This window comes from Daktulosphaira vitifoliae, unplaced genomic scaffold (assembly GCF_025091365.1).
Source record: "Daktulosphaira vitifoliae isolate Bord-2020 unplaced genomic scaffold, ASM2509136v1 Scaffold_3, whole genome shotgun sequence".
Taxonomy (NCBI): domain Eukaryota; kingdom Metazoa; phylum Arthropoda; class Insecta; order Hemiptera; family Phylloxeridae; genus Daktulosphaira; species Daktulosphaira vitifoliae.
This window is the reverse complement of record NW_026099574.1, coordinates 43,561,084-43,578,387: the sequence shown is the minus strand read 5'-3', so window position 1 is coordinate 43,578,387 and position 17,304 is coordinate 43,561,084. Positions and strand designations below refer to the sequence as shown.

At 26.4% G+C, this 17,304-nt stretch overlaps 1 protein-coding gene across 1 annotated transcript; it reads right to left on the bottom strand.

The window, feature by feature from the left end:
• Window positions 1-9,426: 9,426 nt before the first annotated feature.
• On the bottom strand, window positions 9,427-16,925 carry LOC126901028 (protein tramtrack, beta isoform-like). Its single transcript, XM_050677152.1, has 4 exons — window positions 16,346-16,925; window positions 10,430-11,201; window positions 10,305-10,361; window positions 9,427-10,245 (listed from the first exon to the last, which is right to left on the bottom strand). Exons 1-4 carry the CDS (start codon window positions 16,520-16,522, stop codon window positions 9,992-9,994), a joined length of 1,260 nt encoding a protein of 419 aa, XP_050533109.1. The 5' UTR covers window positions 16,523-16,925; the 3' UTR covers window positions 9,427-9,991.
• Window positions 16,926-17,304: the final 379 nt, after the last annotated feature.

Genomic DNA, 17,304 nt, shown 5'->3' with positions numbered 1-17,304 from the left:
TTATACATCTCTCCGTAACAGTCCTTTGCACCGGAATACTTAATCTCAACGATTCAATACGTGCAATTTTCAATTCGACAATTAGATTTATCAAAGTGTTATTAAATTATAAATTATACTTGACAATATTTATAATAACATTAATTTACTGGATCCACATAGTCTAACATTAAGAAATAAAAATGTTACACTTGTTAAAGATAATATTTCGGAAATTCAACGAATATGTCATATATCCACGCGATGATTATTAATCCTACAAATTTCATTCGAACCCGCCAAAGTTGATCAATAGTGTAAGAGTTGTTTGGTGCATCTTCTAAGACGTTTCCCCATGAGGTTAGCCGCGTATATAGTTCCTCTGCTTCTCGGTCTACTTTCATAACCGACATCGTTATATTCTGCTTAGACGGCAATTAAAACGCTTATACGTTATTATAACCGTTGGGTCGTTTATAATAACATAGCCAGCAATGAGCACCGGTCGTTTTAATCACAAATTAATTGACGAAGAATGATCAACAAGAGCGCGTGTAATTAAAGCCCTCTGGACATATGTCTCGCTGGTACCGCTCAAATGACACGTGCAAATCACACCTGCAAATACACAATATACATTACTTAGTGTACAATAATAAAACAGAGTAACAATTATCTATAATACACGAGTATAGAGTTTATTTCAACGATGTCCCCAAACTACAAATGTAAATACCAATTTTTCATTAAACTAATGCAAAGAATTAGTTCTACCTTGCCGTTTATAGCGATGAAATAAAATTCAAAATGTGTTCAACAGTAAGGGCAGATTAAAAATCGAACTGACGTATATCTCCCACAGGTTTTTTGTTGCTAATTATTAAAAAAAACCAGAGGGGTGTCCTATACGAAAACAACCGAGCTATTTCGACGAATCAATACACGTTTATAATTATACTTTAGGACACCGGTCTGCATGCGTCCGCAGATGTAACAGATTTTATTTTTTTTTTTGTTTTTATGTCTAAACTGTATGGTTCGTTATGATTATTCTCCAAACTAGAGTGAATACTCAACTCGCGCCGATAAATCACAGTAAATTAGTTGCATTTAAAACGACCAAATGAAACCAGTTCGCTTGCCTAGTGTGTGATAGTTAATTGGTCTTATAATATAACAACTTTTATACAGGTGTCTGACTGCGTGAGAACACCACAAACGAGTGTTATTTTAACGACCTGTTGGTGTTGTATTGAAATTGAAAATAATCAATAACATCTAACGTATAATATTATGCACTGTCATAAACCATGTTGAACACGGTTGACGCGCGCAGAAAAATATCCAACGCCCATCTTTACACGCACACAGAATCCTTTCATACATAATATGTAGTAACATAAATATAAATGTATTTTAAGTACTTATAGCTAAACCCGATTCTAAATCATTTGTCTCTGGATGCGTTAGCAACGCACAAGAACAACATCAAAGTACTTTTTGCACATATCAATAATGTTGTGCTCACATTCAGAATTTTTTCCACGGAAATTTAGATATTGGGGCAACCACAAATCATTTATTGTCCATAATTTCATCAAACTGCTAGGAAAATAAATTCAAAAGCAGAAAAAAGGCCTTCGTATAATATCTTACTAAACGTGGCGATAAATTTCAAAAATAGCTATACTACCACTGTCATTAAGCTTATCAAAACACCCGGGAGACCTGAGCACCCTTGATGTATACTTAGATTTGACACTGTTCATACTACAAAGTGCATTACCTTAAATTAATTTATTTTATTTTATGAACGATCACTTCCTAACAGCTCTCTTTATTATTTCTTAATTTGCGGAGAAAAAACTCCATTTTACATAAAATGTAAATCTAACAACAATTTTTAGTAGTATTTGATTCTACAAATTTATAAATTGACAATAATAATTAAACATAACAACATTATTAATATTAAAATACATTAGTAATTAAAACATCCTACAAAAAAAATAGTTATTATAACAAGACACGGAAATTTAGCATTTAAATCTTTAATTAGGACAGCTCTAGATTACAAACATGAAAAATATCAAAACTCAAGTTATTTCCCATTGGAATATTAGCGGGTATAATTAATAATCGTTTTATAAGTGTTTTCTGAGTAGAATGCATCTTTTATTCTAGTATTAACTGAGTATACTCTAAATAAAATTTTATTAAGAAAATCGTGAAAGCGTAAATTATATATAGTTACTCAAACATTTATTTATTTTTTTCTATATTTTAAAAAATCCATTCTTAATGACGTAAAATTCCATCATAATCTCAGTACGGAGGTCTTGTAAGATTGCATTTAAAAGAAAAATAGCGTTAAAATTTTTTTTCCTTATAAAATTCATGATTTTGAACATAGTAAAGTAAAATAGAATCGTTATAACAGATTATAGAAGCATACTTAAAATGATAACGAACTATAGAAAATTAAAGTGTTTTCAAAATATCCGGAAAGTGAAATTCAGAAAAATGTCTCTACGTTAAATATAAATCAGACAAAGCTTTGTGTTTTATATGTTGTGTATGAATATTAACAGTAAGCTCTCTGTAAAATATAACACTTATACATAGTATTCAGTAAGTAAAAAAAAACAGGTCAATTGTTACAATGAGGACAATAGAAACCCGTTTCCTTACTTACTGAACACCTTATATAAATTTTACTGTTCATACGATCAATAAAAAAATTACTTATTATGTAATTCTTTAACATAAGATTTTTGTTTAAAGTTATCATAGAGCATTTATTAATGTTTAGTTTTATGTAATTATTAATACACTATTCAACGAAACAACCAATATCAGATTGAATACAAATAATATCTGAAGGCGTATACATAGTTTTGAATAATTTGGCACTATCCGCTAAAAGCAAAGTTTTAAAATATTTTATAGCATTTATTACATAATTTATTAATAATAGAAAGTGCTGATAAATGGTCACCTTGAAAAACACATGAGGTTACTTTAATAATATTTTATTAAAAATGTTTGACTTTAACTATCTGTGATTTATTAACTGAAAACAAATGAGTTAACCAAGTAAAAAGTGGATTTAAAATGCCAATTATCTCTAATTTATGTGCTAAGAGGTTATAATTTACATCATCAAAATCGGTAAAAACTACATCTGTTTGAAAATTAGAAGAAAAATATTCCACGATGGATTGTTTATATACTACAAGATTAGTAACGGCAGATATTTTGTTACCCATACAGCTATTCAACAAAAAACTATTTAATCAGAAATTTATTGTTTAAGAATAATTTTGGAAAATATTTTTTGAAATCAAAAAAAATCTTAGAAATTTGCCTATTATTGCAAATTTAGTCTTGAGTTCCTTGTAATAAACGTTTTTTTCCAAATGACAAATAATTAAATTAAGTAAAAATTTGATAAAATAAATACACATTTAAAAAAAAAAAAACTTAAATTCTCCGAGAGACAAACATAAAGCTTATGTTATGTACAGAAATTCAAAAAAAAATTGTCCCGACAACTTATTTTCTATGTGCAAATGGTTGCCGTAGTTAAAAAACATGCAATTTTTGTGTTTAAATTTTATTTTTTGTTTATTTTAAAATACCTTATAAGAGTTTCCCATAGTAATGACTCCACTAATTTTTATAAAATTTACATGAATCTAACATTCGTTAATATAAATTTTAACTTAAATTGAATACTTTGCATCTTAAAAGTTAAGGAAAAAAGGTTCTTTGATTTTTTAAACTTTTTTAAATTGTGATTTAGCCATAGATTCATGTAATGCACGGTGGCTGCGTCGACTATAATAGAGACATACATGCTTGTGGTTCGAACCCCCACTTTTCTAGAAACTTTTTTACATTATTTTCTTAATTCTTTTTGAGGTAGAAATAAAATTCAAAGTTCGTTGGATTTTTATCTCATTTAGATTGTATAACTTCAATAAATATCAAGGACACCACCATTGTAGTTTCCCTTTGTGAAAAGTAATTTCTTATTCATATTAAAATATCTTACTACAAAGTTTTTTTTTTGTGTATGTCATTTATTTTTCTCAACTGACACTTGACCAATTTTTTTAAATAATACGTTAAATGATCACAACTAGTGTCTAATTAAAGATATTACCTTCCTTGCTTTTGGAGTAATCCACCAATTTCTTAAAATTAAACATTATCTACAGAATTGCATCAAAGCGTTTCTTATGATGGTTATTTTAATTACTGTCAGATATCATCTATACTTGTGCCGACTATGCTACGACCCTACTGTGCTATCGTTCTTTTTTTATTAGCTTTCTTTAGTTGAAATTAAACAAAAAACATGGTAAAATAAACTTTTTTCACTATATCGAAAATTAAAATAAAAACAGAATCCAATAGTTTCTTTCTTTAACCCCTACTACACTTATTAGAAAATTACACGAAGAAATCAGATGGAATCTAAATTTTTTTATTTCAAATAACTTAATTAATAAAAATTCATTTAAATTATTTGAAAAATGAAAATATTATTTATAGATTAGTTTTTAATCTAAATATTATTAAAAAAATACTATTTTACGTTTATCAGATTCTTATTAATTTTAATGATTACTTCGATAAACAATTATTATTTAATTATTTAATGCGATACTATTTGTATTTACTTATCTGAATTCACAGCTAATTACATAGTAAAAAATTTGATCACAATATGAAATATTAATCAATAATTAAGGTTTTCTTGAATACACCCGTTATAAAAAAAAATATTATAAATAAAAAAACCTGAAATGTAAGCCAATCTACGATTTATAACTCGTTCGTTGAGGAGGAACTAAAGGTGCAAAATATTTGCAAGCCTTTCATACACAAGAAATAATTCTACAATATAGCTTATGTTATTAATATCAAACAAAAATGATTTTTAAGGAAGCAAGTTTTCCCTAATATTTCTAAATATAAAAAAAAAGTTCATATGGACAGCAATTTTGTACCCTCTCCTTGTAATGTTCATGGATATGTATTATTTAAGTAATTCACATTAATTACGCCACTGTTTTTAACTCCTACTTAAATGCCTTAAATGTCGTTTTGAAACCTTAACTTTAAAATAATTTTAAAAATTGTTGATAGAGTGAAATGTGGTAGTTGTAAACGATTAAAATACATGAGTTTTATTTCAAAATCTCATTTTATATAATAACAATACATATAAGGACTAGAACTTTTTAATGTAAAATAAAATCTGTTAAATATTCAAAGAGAAAAAATGAGTTTACAATAACCACACTTCACTCTTACAGAAATTACATGTGCATGAAGTTTTATACTTTTAGAATATGTGCTACTATCTATGAACGTATATATAATCTAGTTTAAAAAACAGATGGCGTTGTCGTTATGTTTATTTGATATTAACTTCGCAAATAAACAATTCAATAAACATCCTGGTACATTAGTTTACTCACTTTTAACATAAGTTTATGAAGGAGGTGAAAAGTTTTATAGTTTTAACAATAACTGACACTATATTTAATATACAATAAATTATTAAATAAAGTAAAATTTAATTAAACAATTAAAAATATTGAACTCTCTATAAAAAAAAATTATTCAATTAGCCATGGTTACTATTCAATGCCTTACACAAATCTACTGTTACATTAAAATTACTCCGTATTCCAAACGATATACTACAATTTTTTTTAATTACATTAATATTTAGTTTTACTTATTGTACTATATTTAAAAGTATAAAAATATTCTTTTCCATTAAAGCTATTAATAGTAAATTTTTCTTTAATAAATGTTATAACTCCAGTTTATGAGGAGATCAGAAAAGAAGCGTACTTATTTTTAATCGCCTCATAAACTTTAACAGCTGTAACTCGTTGGAAATCAAATAATATAAAAATATTTTTAAATAGAAAGATTGTTTTTTCATATGAATAAGACTGATAATATAAAGAAAATAGGATTGCCTTTGAAAAGTCATAAGTTGAGACGAATTAGATATAAGGGGTAGTAGTAAAAAGTACATTTTTCGTGTCAATATGCTCAACAAAGAACTAATAAATCTAGTTAAGAAATCATTCTGTTTATTACTTCAACAGTACATTATTTGTATTACTTTTTTTAAATGTTACACGCTGATTAAGTTTTGTATTTTATATTTTGTAAATATTTACAATACTATTTGAAAATATTTTGAAAAAATACCAAGTATATAACATAATAATAATTTTGAAGTTTTTATTAGCTCACTTTTTTTATAAGGGTACAACTTATTTTTTTTTAATGCAATACATACAGAGTGTTCAGTAAGTCAGGAAACGGGTTTCTATTGTTCTCATTGTTTGTAACAATGAGAACAATAGAAACCCGTTTCCTGACTTACTGAACACCCTGTATATTTTGCTATTTTATAAAATAGAAAACCACTAAGAACAAACTATTGTAACTATATCTATTGTATAAATATTTACATTGCCATCAAAAAAAAAAAAGTTTTTACTTTTATAAGAGATAATCGATGGGATCCAATAAATATTTAACCATTCGAAAACTAAACATTTTGTTATATTAAACAAAATTAAAATTATTATTTAGTAGAAATATTAGTAATCAATGAAAATCAATCATTTTGCATTAAAAAATTACAGCATCTTTGAGAACTAGTAAAACGAAGAAATTCCATAATCTACATTAATTATTACGTCTTACAAATGATTAAATTAAATTTTAATTATTATAATATTTATTAATTAAAATTCGTATAATGAAATGCGTTGCCAGTTTCCCTTAAGTGCGATTCATTATGAATAAGACGATCATTTTCTCAAAAACTTTAAAAATTGCTTGATTCAAAAAAGTTTACAATAATATGTAGTTAAACAATTATTTTTTATCCCTTCATGAATAATTTAACTTTCATCATCTTGCTTTTATCTCAATTAGTTGGGGTAGGTTCTACCTTATTGATAGGATTTTTATACTAGCTGTCTACCCAACACAACCGCATTATGACTCAGGGAACCAGTATGGTAACAAAGTGTAAGTCACAGTTAAAATTCTCGTATTGTCACCCATCTAGAAAAACCAACAGCAAACAGTATAGCTGAAGAACTTCAGCGCTAAAACGGCGACTGAATAAACTACTGCGTTATACCATGCCCCAATAAAATACCTAAACTTTAATTTTTTTTTTATGGGAATCCCAATTTCAGTTTAATAGTACTATAGATAAGGCCGTATTTTGGGCTAGGCAGACTAGGCAATTGCCTTGGGCTCAAAATTTATGGGGCCATCTTGTACATCAAATAGTAGTTACTCTCCCAAATATAAAATTTTTTTTATTCAATTTACAATATCAAAGAGGAACGGTGGCGTATTCATGAGAGGTTCATGCAGAATTTTTATCTTTAATAAATCAGGTCCATAATTAGACGCATGCTGTCATATTCAACGCGTTTACTATCATACTTAGTTGGGCGGCAACTTGTGTCGAATAATTTTCTTGAAACTACCATAAAAATAATTTATAGCCCTTCGAAATACATTTTATAACACCTAGTATTATGAAATCCAAATTAACGATAAATTTGTATTTGAAATCCAAGTTCAATATTATAATCAACATTTTTTTGAAATTTTATTAATCTATCATATCAAATTAAAAATAGGAGTTCTCATTAGAGAAAATTAAAAAATAGGTATTTATAACTGATTTATTTAAAATTCCTAAACATCTGAAATATCTTCAACAGAAACTAAGTATCACTGGAAAATTAAAGGAAGTTTTAGTTGACTGTAAACACGATTTTTCTGTATACAAAGTACGTACATGTATAAATCTTTTAGTCTATTTTGATCTACGGTGAACAATTTTAAATTGAAATAGAATTGAACTTCCAGAAATCTATTCAACATTGTTCGGCCAAGACAATATACTATTATAATTCTATACGAATTCTCGCGAATTTCCTAATTTTACTATCAATTCCAATTTTCGAAATCATTGTTACTATCATTTTCTTTTTTACTATGCGTTTTCAACTCATAATAATAACCAAACCGTGAACAATTGCGATTAGTTCCGGTGAAAAAATCCTATCTAGACTATAAGCTATAAGCTTTCCTTTTAGATCACTAAAAATACGCTAGTGAAATCATAAATATTCTGAGTAAAACCGTACAAATTGAATATTTCCAATTTTCATCACATTAATTCTCCATTAAAATAATTACGGATCGAAACATATATAAATAAGTTTTTACAACAATTTATTTGCACAAGTTTAACTAAATATGCAAAAATAACTTGCTACACATTAGAAAATTAAGATAAATACGAATAAAAAAAGCATTTAATTAGGTATTTTTACATGTTTTATTTATGCAAAATTAAATAAGTAGATACCTAAAAAATTGATAATAGATTCATAAAAAAGCAATAATATTATAAATCCAACACAAATACTTAATAATACAAAAAAAAATTAATAGTTAACAAAATTAGTCTTAAGTATAAATCATATAAAATGTATAAAAAAAAAATAGGGCACTTACCATAATCCTACTAACCTTTAACTTTAATAAAAAATCAATCATCATAAAATACGTATACAAAACTATGATATAAATATTATTTTAAGGTGGTAGTTTTATATATATATATATATAAATTGAGGAAAATGCCCATTATTAACATGTAATGTAAATACAATAAAAATCATTGTAAAATATTCAGATCTATATCAGTCAGATGGAGTTCTTAATAAAATTATTTTGTCATGGATATAAGTATGTTCATTTTTATACAAGATAACATAAAATACAAAGACGCATTAACATTTGAAGACCCGTAAATAAACAGTCGATATGTGTCATTCAATGTAAACCCTAAATTTGTTTTCGTGAGCAACTTACAAATAATAACCTACAACTATGTCATTGTACTATTTTATTTAATGAAAAATATAAGTAGAAAGTAAAATTTTATTCTGACAAATTACAATGGTCTAAGCTAGGCTGGCCCATTATAAACCTAACACATAACAAATCATACAAACAAAAAAAAAAAAAAAAAAACAAATTCTCAAGTGAAATACAACAATTATTTGGAAGACATTAATGATATCAAATATACATGCATTATTTATTACTTCATATTCTTTAATATGTTAGATTTAATTGAATTTGTTTTAAGTATAGTTTATTAATCACATTTTCAAGGCACTTATGAAGCTCACAATAAGGTATACCCGTAAATTAATTTGAAAAAAAAAAAACAATGTTTATCACATAGTGTTGAACAAATTATGAGCTTGGAAAATCATAAGAAACACAATTTTATGTATAATTATCACTTAAGTACTAACAATTAAAAATAATTAATACTAAAGAAAAACTTAAAAATATAAGTTATATTTATCAACATGTATCATCATATTTAATTATTGTTACGTTTTAGGAACAAGTGTAGCGGTTAATCCTTAAATACTGTATACATAATATTAATATTACATAATAAAATAATACGCACACTGTCCTACAATTACAAAAAAGTATTAATATAGTTACATGCAAATAACATTACACAAAAACACAAGTGTCCAAAATGTCTAATTAAACAATGAGAACAACATGTAAGCATAATTCCATGTCTAGGAAACAAATTAAGTTGTCTAAAACATTTTGAACACTCAATATATTGCGAAAAAAAAAATTTAATTTGTAATGTCATTTAAATGAAAAAATTCCAAATAATTGAGCTTAAAAATAATTGTTCAAACAAATTAGGAAAATAAGTTTCGTTTCATTTAAAAATTTTATGCTAATACTGAACCCTGATCGATGAAGTTTCCATGAAATCACAACAATGAGCAAATATATTTGTTAAATACAAAAAATAAAAATAAAAATAAAAAAGTCAGAGAGCATAAACTTCTCAAACCTTTTAAATGGATGTTGTGAGGCATCTAGGAACTTACTCTAAAGCTGTGTGATACTTGCGTATGTGCACCCTAAGATTACCACTTTGCTTAGCGCGATACTCACAATGAGGACAACGATGAACAGGCTCTTTACCACCACATTCAAAAACTTCATGACGTTTTAGTGTACTCTTCCATCGATATCTCTTACCGCAATGTTGACAACTGAATGGGTTGGCTTGAGTAGTACGAACATATTTGGAATTTTGTTCAAAGTTTTTCCACCATAAGGAACCCAAAGGAAAACCTATATTATAATTCACAGTTAACTTTTTTTTTCTTAAAAATAATGAATATAACATTTACCTTGATCTTGCATATTTGAGGGAATATTCATACCTCCATATTCTGTTAATTCCATGCCTTCAATTAAAATATAGATATTATAACTTCACAAGATAATAAGTACATAAAAAGAATTATTATTTTACCTTCTTCGGGACGAAAATTATTCATATTGATTTGTGAAGTCATATTGCAAACATTTGTACTTGTTGTACATACATCATTTTGAACATTAGAATCACTCTCACTAGCTTCTTCTTCAGTATCTGTTTTTTCTCTTTTCACTTCATTTAATGAAGCATTTGAAGGCCAATAACCATTTTCATCCTTTTCATCAACTACTAAACCATTAGAATCAGATTTATCTTCTTCAACTTTGACATTTGCTGATTCTACTACAGGTTTAGGAATGATTGGAGGAGAAGGTATGTTTGCCTTACCTTCCCCAGCTAAACTAGGTGCAGTATGATTGGGTGTATTGTTAACATCCAAGTTATTAGCATTTGTACGACTTGGATTTACTGGAGAAACTACAAGACTACTGAAATTCTTCACTGGTTGTACTAATTTTCGTCTTTTAGTATTTGGTATTGATGCTACAGTTGGTGGTGGTACAGTCATGGTTGGCTCAAATGAACTTTCGACAATTTTAGGAGTTACTGATTTTTTAGGTAATCCTGGGGAGCTATTTCTTGCAACACTCTTTCGCGCATCAACTTTTCTATCAGATCGACCGCTACTTTCTGTTAGTCCTTTAATTTGTAAGGACTCTGCTGCTTTTAAAAATGATCCAAGTTGCTCCTGAGTAATATTGACTTCACCACGGTACATGTAATCCATCATAGACCGTAACTCTTGATATGTTACATCCTTTAAGATAAGTACAGGATACTTGTCAAAATGTTGATTTAGCAGCATCTAGATTAAGCAAAAAGTTCCATTTTAATGTTTTAAGATATAAACATAAATGTAAAATAACAAGTTAAAATATTTATGATAGCTAAATTGTACAACTTTTATAATAAAATAATAAAAAGTTGTCAATTATAAAACTAATCAAATTTCAATGATAATTATAATAATAATATTAATATTATAGTTTATGACGAGAGATATCTGTACCTCAGGGTTAAGCTATCATACATTTTTTTAAATTCTTATTTAATCAATAATTTAGAAACAAAATACTGAATGTATTGTATTTATAGCTTATAAACCTTATATTTATCATCAAATTATGGCAAAGACTAATAAAATAAGATACCCTTTATCACCTACTATACAAAGTAATTCTTTTAATACTATCCACTCAATTTCTCTTAATATAATATTTTTTTTGGCTTTTGTTAGTTACGTATGTATTTCCATTTATCTGTTATACAATATTTTTTATGTTCATTCCTTATGTATTATAGGAATGCCAAATTTATTTTTCTTTAATGGCAACATACATATTTAACTAGCTTGTAAAATAGAAAATGATTTAATTAAAAAAATGAATAATTTATAACAACTTTTGGATTAATACTTTGAAAGTTATTACCATTTTAAAATATAGACTAGTGTTTCAGAAGAAATTCAATTTTACACCTAGGTGGGGGAAGAGCATTATTTTATGCAAGAATTGACTAATAATATAAATAGCAACATTTACACTTTAATTTCCGTCTGTATTTTAAAATTGTAATAACTTCCTAAGTATTAATCCAAGTTGTTATCGACCAGTGATTTTTAAAATTATATCATTTTCTATTTTATAAGTCAGTTAAATATATATGTTTCCATTAAATAAAAATAAAGTTGAAATTCCTATAATTTTGGCTAGTTGATCACCTATTTTAAAACTTTACTTTTTGAAATATTTAGCATTTTAATATTTAGAAAAGGTGAGGAATAGGGTAGTATTATAGCGACACTATGCACAAATAAGAATTTATCTATGCTGCACATTCTTTTCGCCTATAACTAAAATTTACATTAACTCAAAAAGTATATTGCAAAACTGATTATTGACCAGTCTACAATTTTTTTTTGAACCATTATTAATTTACTAAAAAAAAAAAATAAGGGCTCTCTCATATAACTTTTGAAAGATACCCTTAAATTATACTCTTAAAAATATTTTTTTGTTACAATCAATTTTGAAGAATTCAAATTTTAATTCGCACATTTTTATAAAAAAATTGTAATTTAATAAATAAAATGGGGGTATCATTCTTTAAAAATTACACTGTATTAGACAAATAAAAAAATTTTTTTATTAAAGGGTAACCTTTTAACCTAAAAACTGAAAAGTATCCAATTACACTCAGTTTTAATATTATAGCTTCTACTAACTCTACTAAGAAATTAATTTTAGTCAATCATGAATAACTCTCTTTTTATTCTATTTCACTAGTATTAATCCATTAAAAATTATAACTATCACATCCCAGGATGTTATTTTGATTTTATCATGAACCGTATCCAAAAGCAGATAAAATGGGCAAGTACATAATAACAAACAAAAAATGTAAAACTGAAGACAGTGAATAATATTAAACCATTAAAAAAAAAAAAATGTTAAATTTGAAAAGCAAGAAGTTTTACCTTAAAATAATAACATTAACTAAAATTCAATCATACCAAAATTAAAAATTTATTCTGTTTTGTTAGTCTTATTTATTCACTTTTATATTAGATAATAATTTTAGCTCATTTTGTCCAAACAATTATAAAAATTTAATTTTGTACAGAAACTATGAATCCATATTTATTTATCTATTTCATCCATCTAGACCAAATCTTATCATCCTGATTACATCAATCATAAAAAATAACAACTTTTGTTAGAAAAAAAATGTATTGCAAAAATTTTATACATAAGTAAATTTACATTTATATGATTATTTAATATCATCTATAAATAATCCAGACAATTTTTTTTAATTCAATAAATCATACTATCTGTTATCCCCATTAATCTAACTACAGAGTTAAAATTATGAAAATTGTAATAATCTATATAAAACTAATTTGGTTATGAATAAATAACAATAAATATTTGATAATATCAATATCAACTTTAAAAACAAGAAATTAGTTCTTCAAATTATTGTACACGTCACAATCACATTTAGTTCGATTATGATAAAATTTCAACGAAATTTAAAAGAACAAGAACGTGTCTGGTAAGTATTTATTAGTATTACTATCAGTTCTTATTGTAACAATTCATTTTTTTTTTAAATTAAAATAAACTTAATATTTCAGTTTTTATTCAGTTTATATTTTTCAACACACTATCTACTTTATTAATATTTTAAATGATATTAGTCACAATTAATCTATTTTTATTATATAATATTTAAAATTTTAAATATAAAAAAAAAATATGACTACCAAGTTTAAAGAGCAAGACATCATTTTAACCGCCTATTTTTTTTCAATCAACATAGTTTGTACTATGATTGATTGATATGCTAAAAAAATTAATAAATTTTGTATACTACTATAAATAAAAAACTAGAACATAATTGAACAACATACTTAAAGTTGAATGTACCAAATCAGTGAGTGGAAAAATAGAAAGTCAATTACAATCAAAGCTAACCAAAATTATATAATACCTTAACTTCCTTTTATATACTTTTTTTTTTTAGAATAAATTTTTTTATTTTATTAGACAAAATATGATAATAATAAGATATACTTATATTTCTATTAGATATTATGAACTTTTTGTAAAGAGAAATTATATCCATAGTGACTAAGACCTACATTATACCTATTGAGTCTTGATTATTAAAATTTAAATCATAATAAAATTAAATAATTAAGTTCCTTTATTGTACTGTACTCTGCAGTTTAAATTAAATATAACATAAATATTGGAAACTAAAGTAGAAACAAATGTATAGTTCATACCAATCACATGAAATATTTAGACCAAACAAATATCAGCATAAAAAATGTTCATATTAAATAATTATTAAATAAAAATAAATTTATATACACATGACATTATTTTTACCTTACAATAATTTATAATATTTTTAAATAATCTCTATCACATAAAATTAGATGAATTTTGCTTATCGTCCATCACTTTTAGATAACATCCCAACTCATTTACAAAAAATAAAAACCTTTTACAAGAGCGTTATATTTAAATAAATGGTTATATCCCTCATAAAAAGTAATTAAAATAACTTATTATATAGATTTTATCATAAATTTCAAATATTTAAGTGTTTTTTAACAGATACTTTAACTGATATTTTCAAATTCTATAAAATTGTATTGAATAATGATAATAATGATTAGTAAGAAAAAATATTTATCTTAACTGTTCGAGTTCATAATTCTAGGAAAATTAAAGAACTGTTACAAAAATTTACATAATTCACAATACATCAATAAGTTATAATTTTTTACTTTTTAATCAACAATAATTTACCATTCTCAAAAAATGAGGACCATGTAATTTTATGAGCTCATTAAAAAAAAAAATAGGAATAACAAATGCAAAAATGACTCATAAAATTGTATAACTTGGTATATAGATATAGTATATAAATATAAACCAAGAAAAAATAAAAATAATTCACTATATACATTTTTGATTTGAAGAAAACATCACAGCTCACAAAAATAATACATGATAAATTACCATGAAATCTGACAAAGAAATATAAAATTAGAATAATAGTCACTTTTGTAATCTAATAATAAAACTACAATTATAGTATTTTATTGAAAAAAAAAAATCAATTCTACATTTTAGATAAATGCATAAAAAAGAATACTTTCAAAAATAAAAATATTCAATAATAAAATATTATGTATTAAATGTATGACAAATACTTCAGAATTAAAAATTAGATTTATTCATAAACAATTTATTTAATGATACTTAAAATTGAATAACTTAAAACATGAATTAAAACAAGTTTAAATGTAAGTCAAAAAATTAACCAGACTCTGATTACATAACCATATCGCACAAATGTGATTTCTATAAATTATCTACTCAGATACCTAATTATAATATTGAAAAAGAAACTTAAATTAAAAAATTCAAAACTCATTTTCTATTTAAAAACTTCATAATGTGACAAATTAATACACCTAACAAAGAAGCAGTGGTATATTTTAAGGGGCAGGCATATGTTCATTGACAAAGCTATATTAACCAAAAAATTATGACCATTTAACATTCAAATTTACATATACTTATTTAATAAATTTGATCTTTTGCACCACTTATAATGAATTTTCAATAAGCTTTTGATAAGAATTATTTTATTTAATTTTAATAAATACAATGAATGTATATAACAGATTTTTAACAAAAGTAGTAATGATTGATTTCACTGAAGTATTTCCAGTAATACGAATTAAGGCATTCCAGTAATCAAAATAATGTTTATAAAATATTGTTTAGTAATTAAATGATAGCAGTTCAGTTTATAACGCTACGATGGTACAACTTCTAGGTTAGGTAAACAAAAATTATGTAAAGAACTGCATTTTATAACTTGAAATAATCATATTTATTTACTTGCACATAATAAAAATTAAATTAAATAAGTACATGTATTCACTAGAGGTTTAAGAAGTGAAAATTCTTTATATAATTAAAAACACAAATTTGCTTAGTAATCAGGCAATATGACAATTTGTTTCAAAAAAATAGATATTTTTTATGCCAAAACCAGTAATTTTTAAAATGTAAAAGACATGAATATATAAAAACATAATGATTTTCTTTGAATATTACCAACGGTAATTTAATAGAAATCCCAAATTAAGTAAAATGTTCACTGATAACATAAATTTAACCAGTTGGTTTCAGAATCTTAATGAAAATAACCTGCTTAACAATTTGATTGTTGTGCTAACAAGGGATCGAGGGTCATGCGCTGTGTTTTTACATTCAACAGGTGTCATAGAAAAATGTGGTTGTCGGACAAAACATATGGAACGAGGCGGCAGCGACGGCGGCGTCGGCCAAAACAACGTGGTCGCGCACCGCAATATACTGCGACGTAGAGATCATATACTTTTAAGCAAATACTTACTGCAAAATAAGGGCTGCAAGCTGAGAGTACGACTTTGTGAGCGTTCATACACTGTCCCTCAGCAGCCAAAGCGCAATCCACCAGTGATCCACTCTCTAGCAAACTGTCGAACACCGATATCAATGTGTTCTGATGGTTGTTCCATCGCAAACAAAATTGTTGTTGCTGTTGTTCCATAACGTCCACGTTATCCCGTTTAAAAACGTGTGCGCACCCAGCACGGACGCGGGTAATAAGATCGTTAAACACAGACACAAACTTGCAGACTTAAACACGAGGATTAAAAAATTACGTCAAAAAAAAAAAAAATGAATAAATAAATCACGCACAAAAACACACAGACGCCGAACGGTGTGTTGTCCTGATAATAATTATCGACGGACAGAACAGCAAAAGCATCAGTTACGGCGACGGTGGTCCCGTTTCAACGGCGAAAGCAGCGCAATGGGACAAAGAGAAATTTTCACACTGAAACGCGGCGTAACGAAATTCAAACATACCATCGCACTCGCATTACCAAAATTATGTGCGCGGCCGACGACAGGGAAAAAAATAAGTAATAAAAAAGGACAACAACAACAAAATAGACAATAAAGTTTTTTCGGCAGTGCCAACTTTGAAAGTTTGCACGGTAATTTTACAAACCGGTCCGGAAATGGCGCTGTCGACAGCGGGCAATGCGTCAAGTGTCTCGTAGATACGTCCGGCCGTTGTTGAACTAGCCGTTTTATTAATGAACTGTGTTAATTAGCGTGTATGAACGTTGATGAGCAAAAGATATACAATAACTTTTCTAAACTCGGCCGGCAGTGAGTGCCGCGTAGGGAATTTTTGTATGAAAACCGGTCACACTGCACACGCGTTTGGAAAGTTCGGCGCGGGTTTGTTTACACACTGTTGTCGGCGCGCGGAATGGGCAAAAAAATGAAGAAGAAAGAAATAATACATTTTTGGGACCA

Bases quoted from the DNA above. Each gene is read 5' to 3' on its own strand.
- LOC126901028 (XM_050677152.1), bottom strand. From the start codon at position 16,522: ATGGAACAACAGCAACAACAATTTTGTTTGCGATGGAACAACCATCAG. The intron at 11,202-16,345 runs GTAAGTATTTGC...TGCTTAATCTAG, and splicing joins CTTGCAGCCCTTATTTTGCA to ATGCTGCTAAATCAACATTT. The intron at 10,246-10,304 runs GTAAATGTTATA...ATTATAATATAG, and splicing joins CTCAAATATGCAAGATCAAG to GTTTTCCTTTGGGTTCCTTA.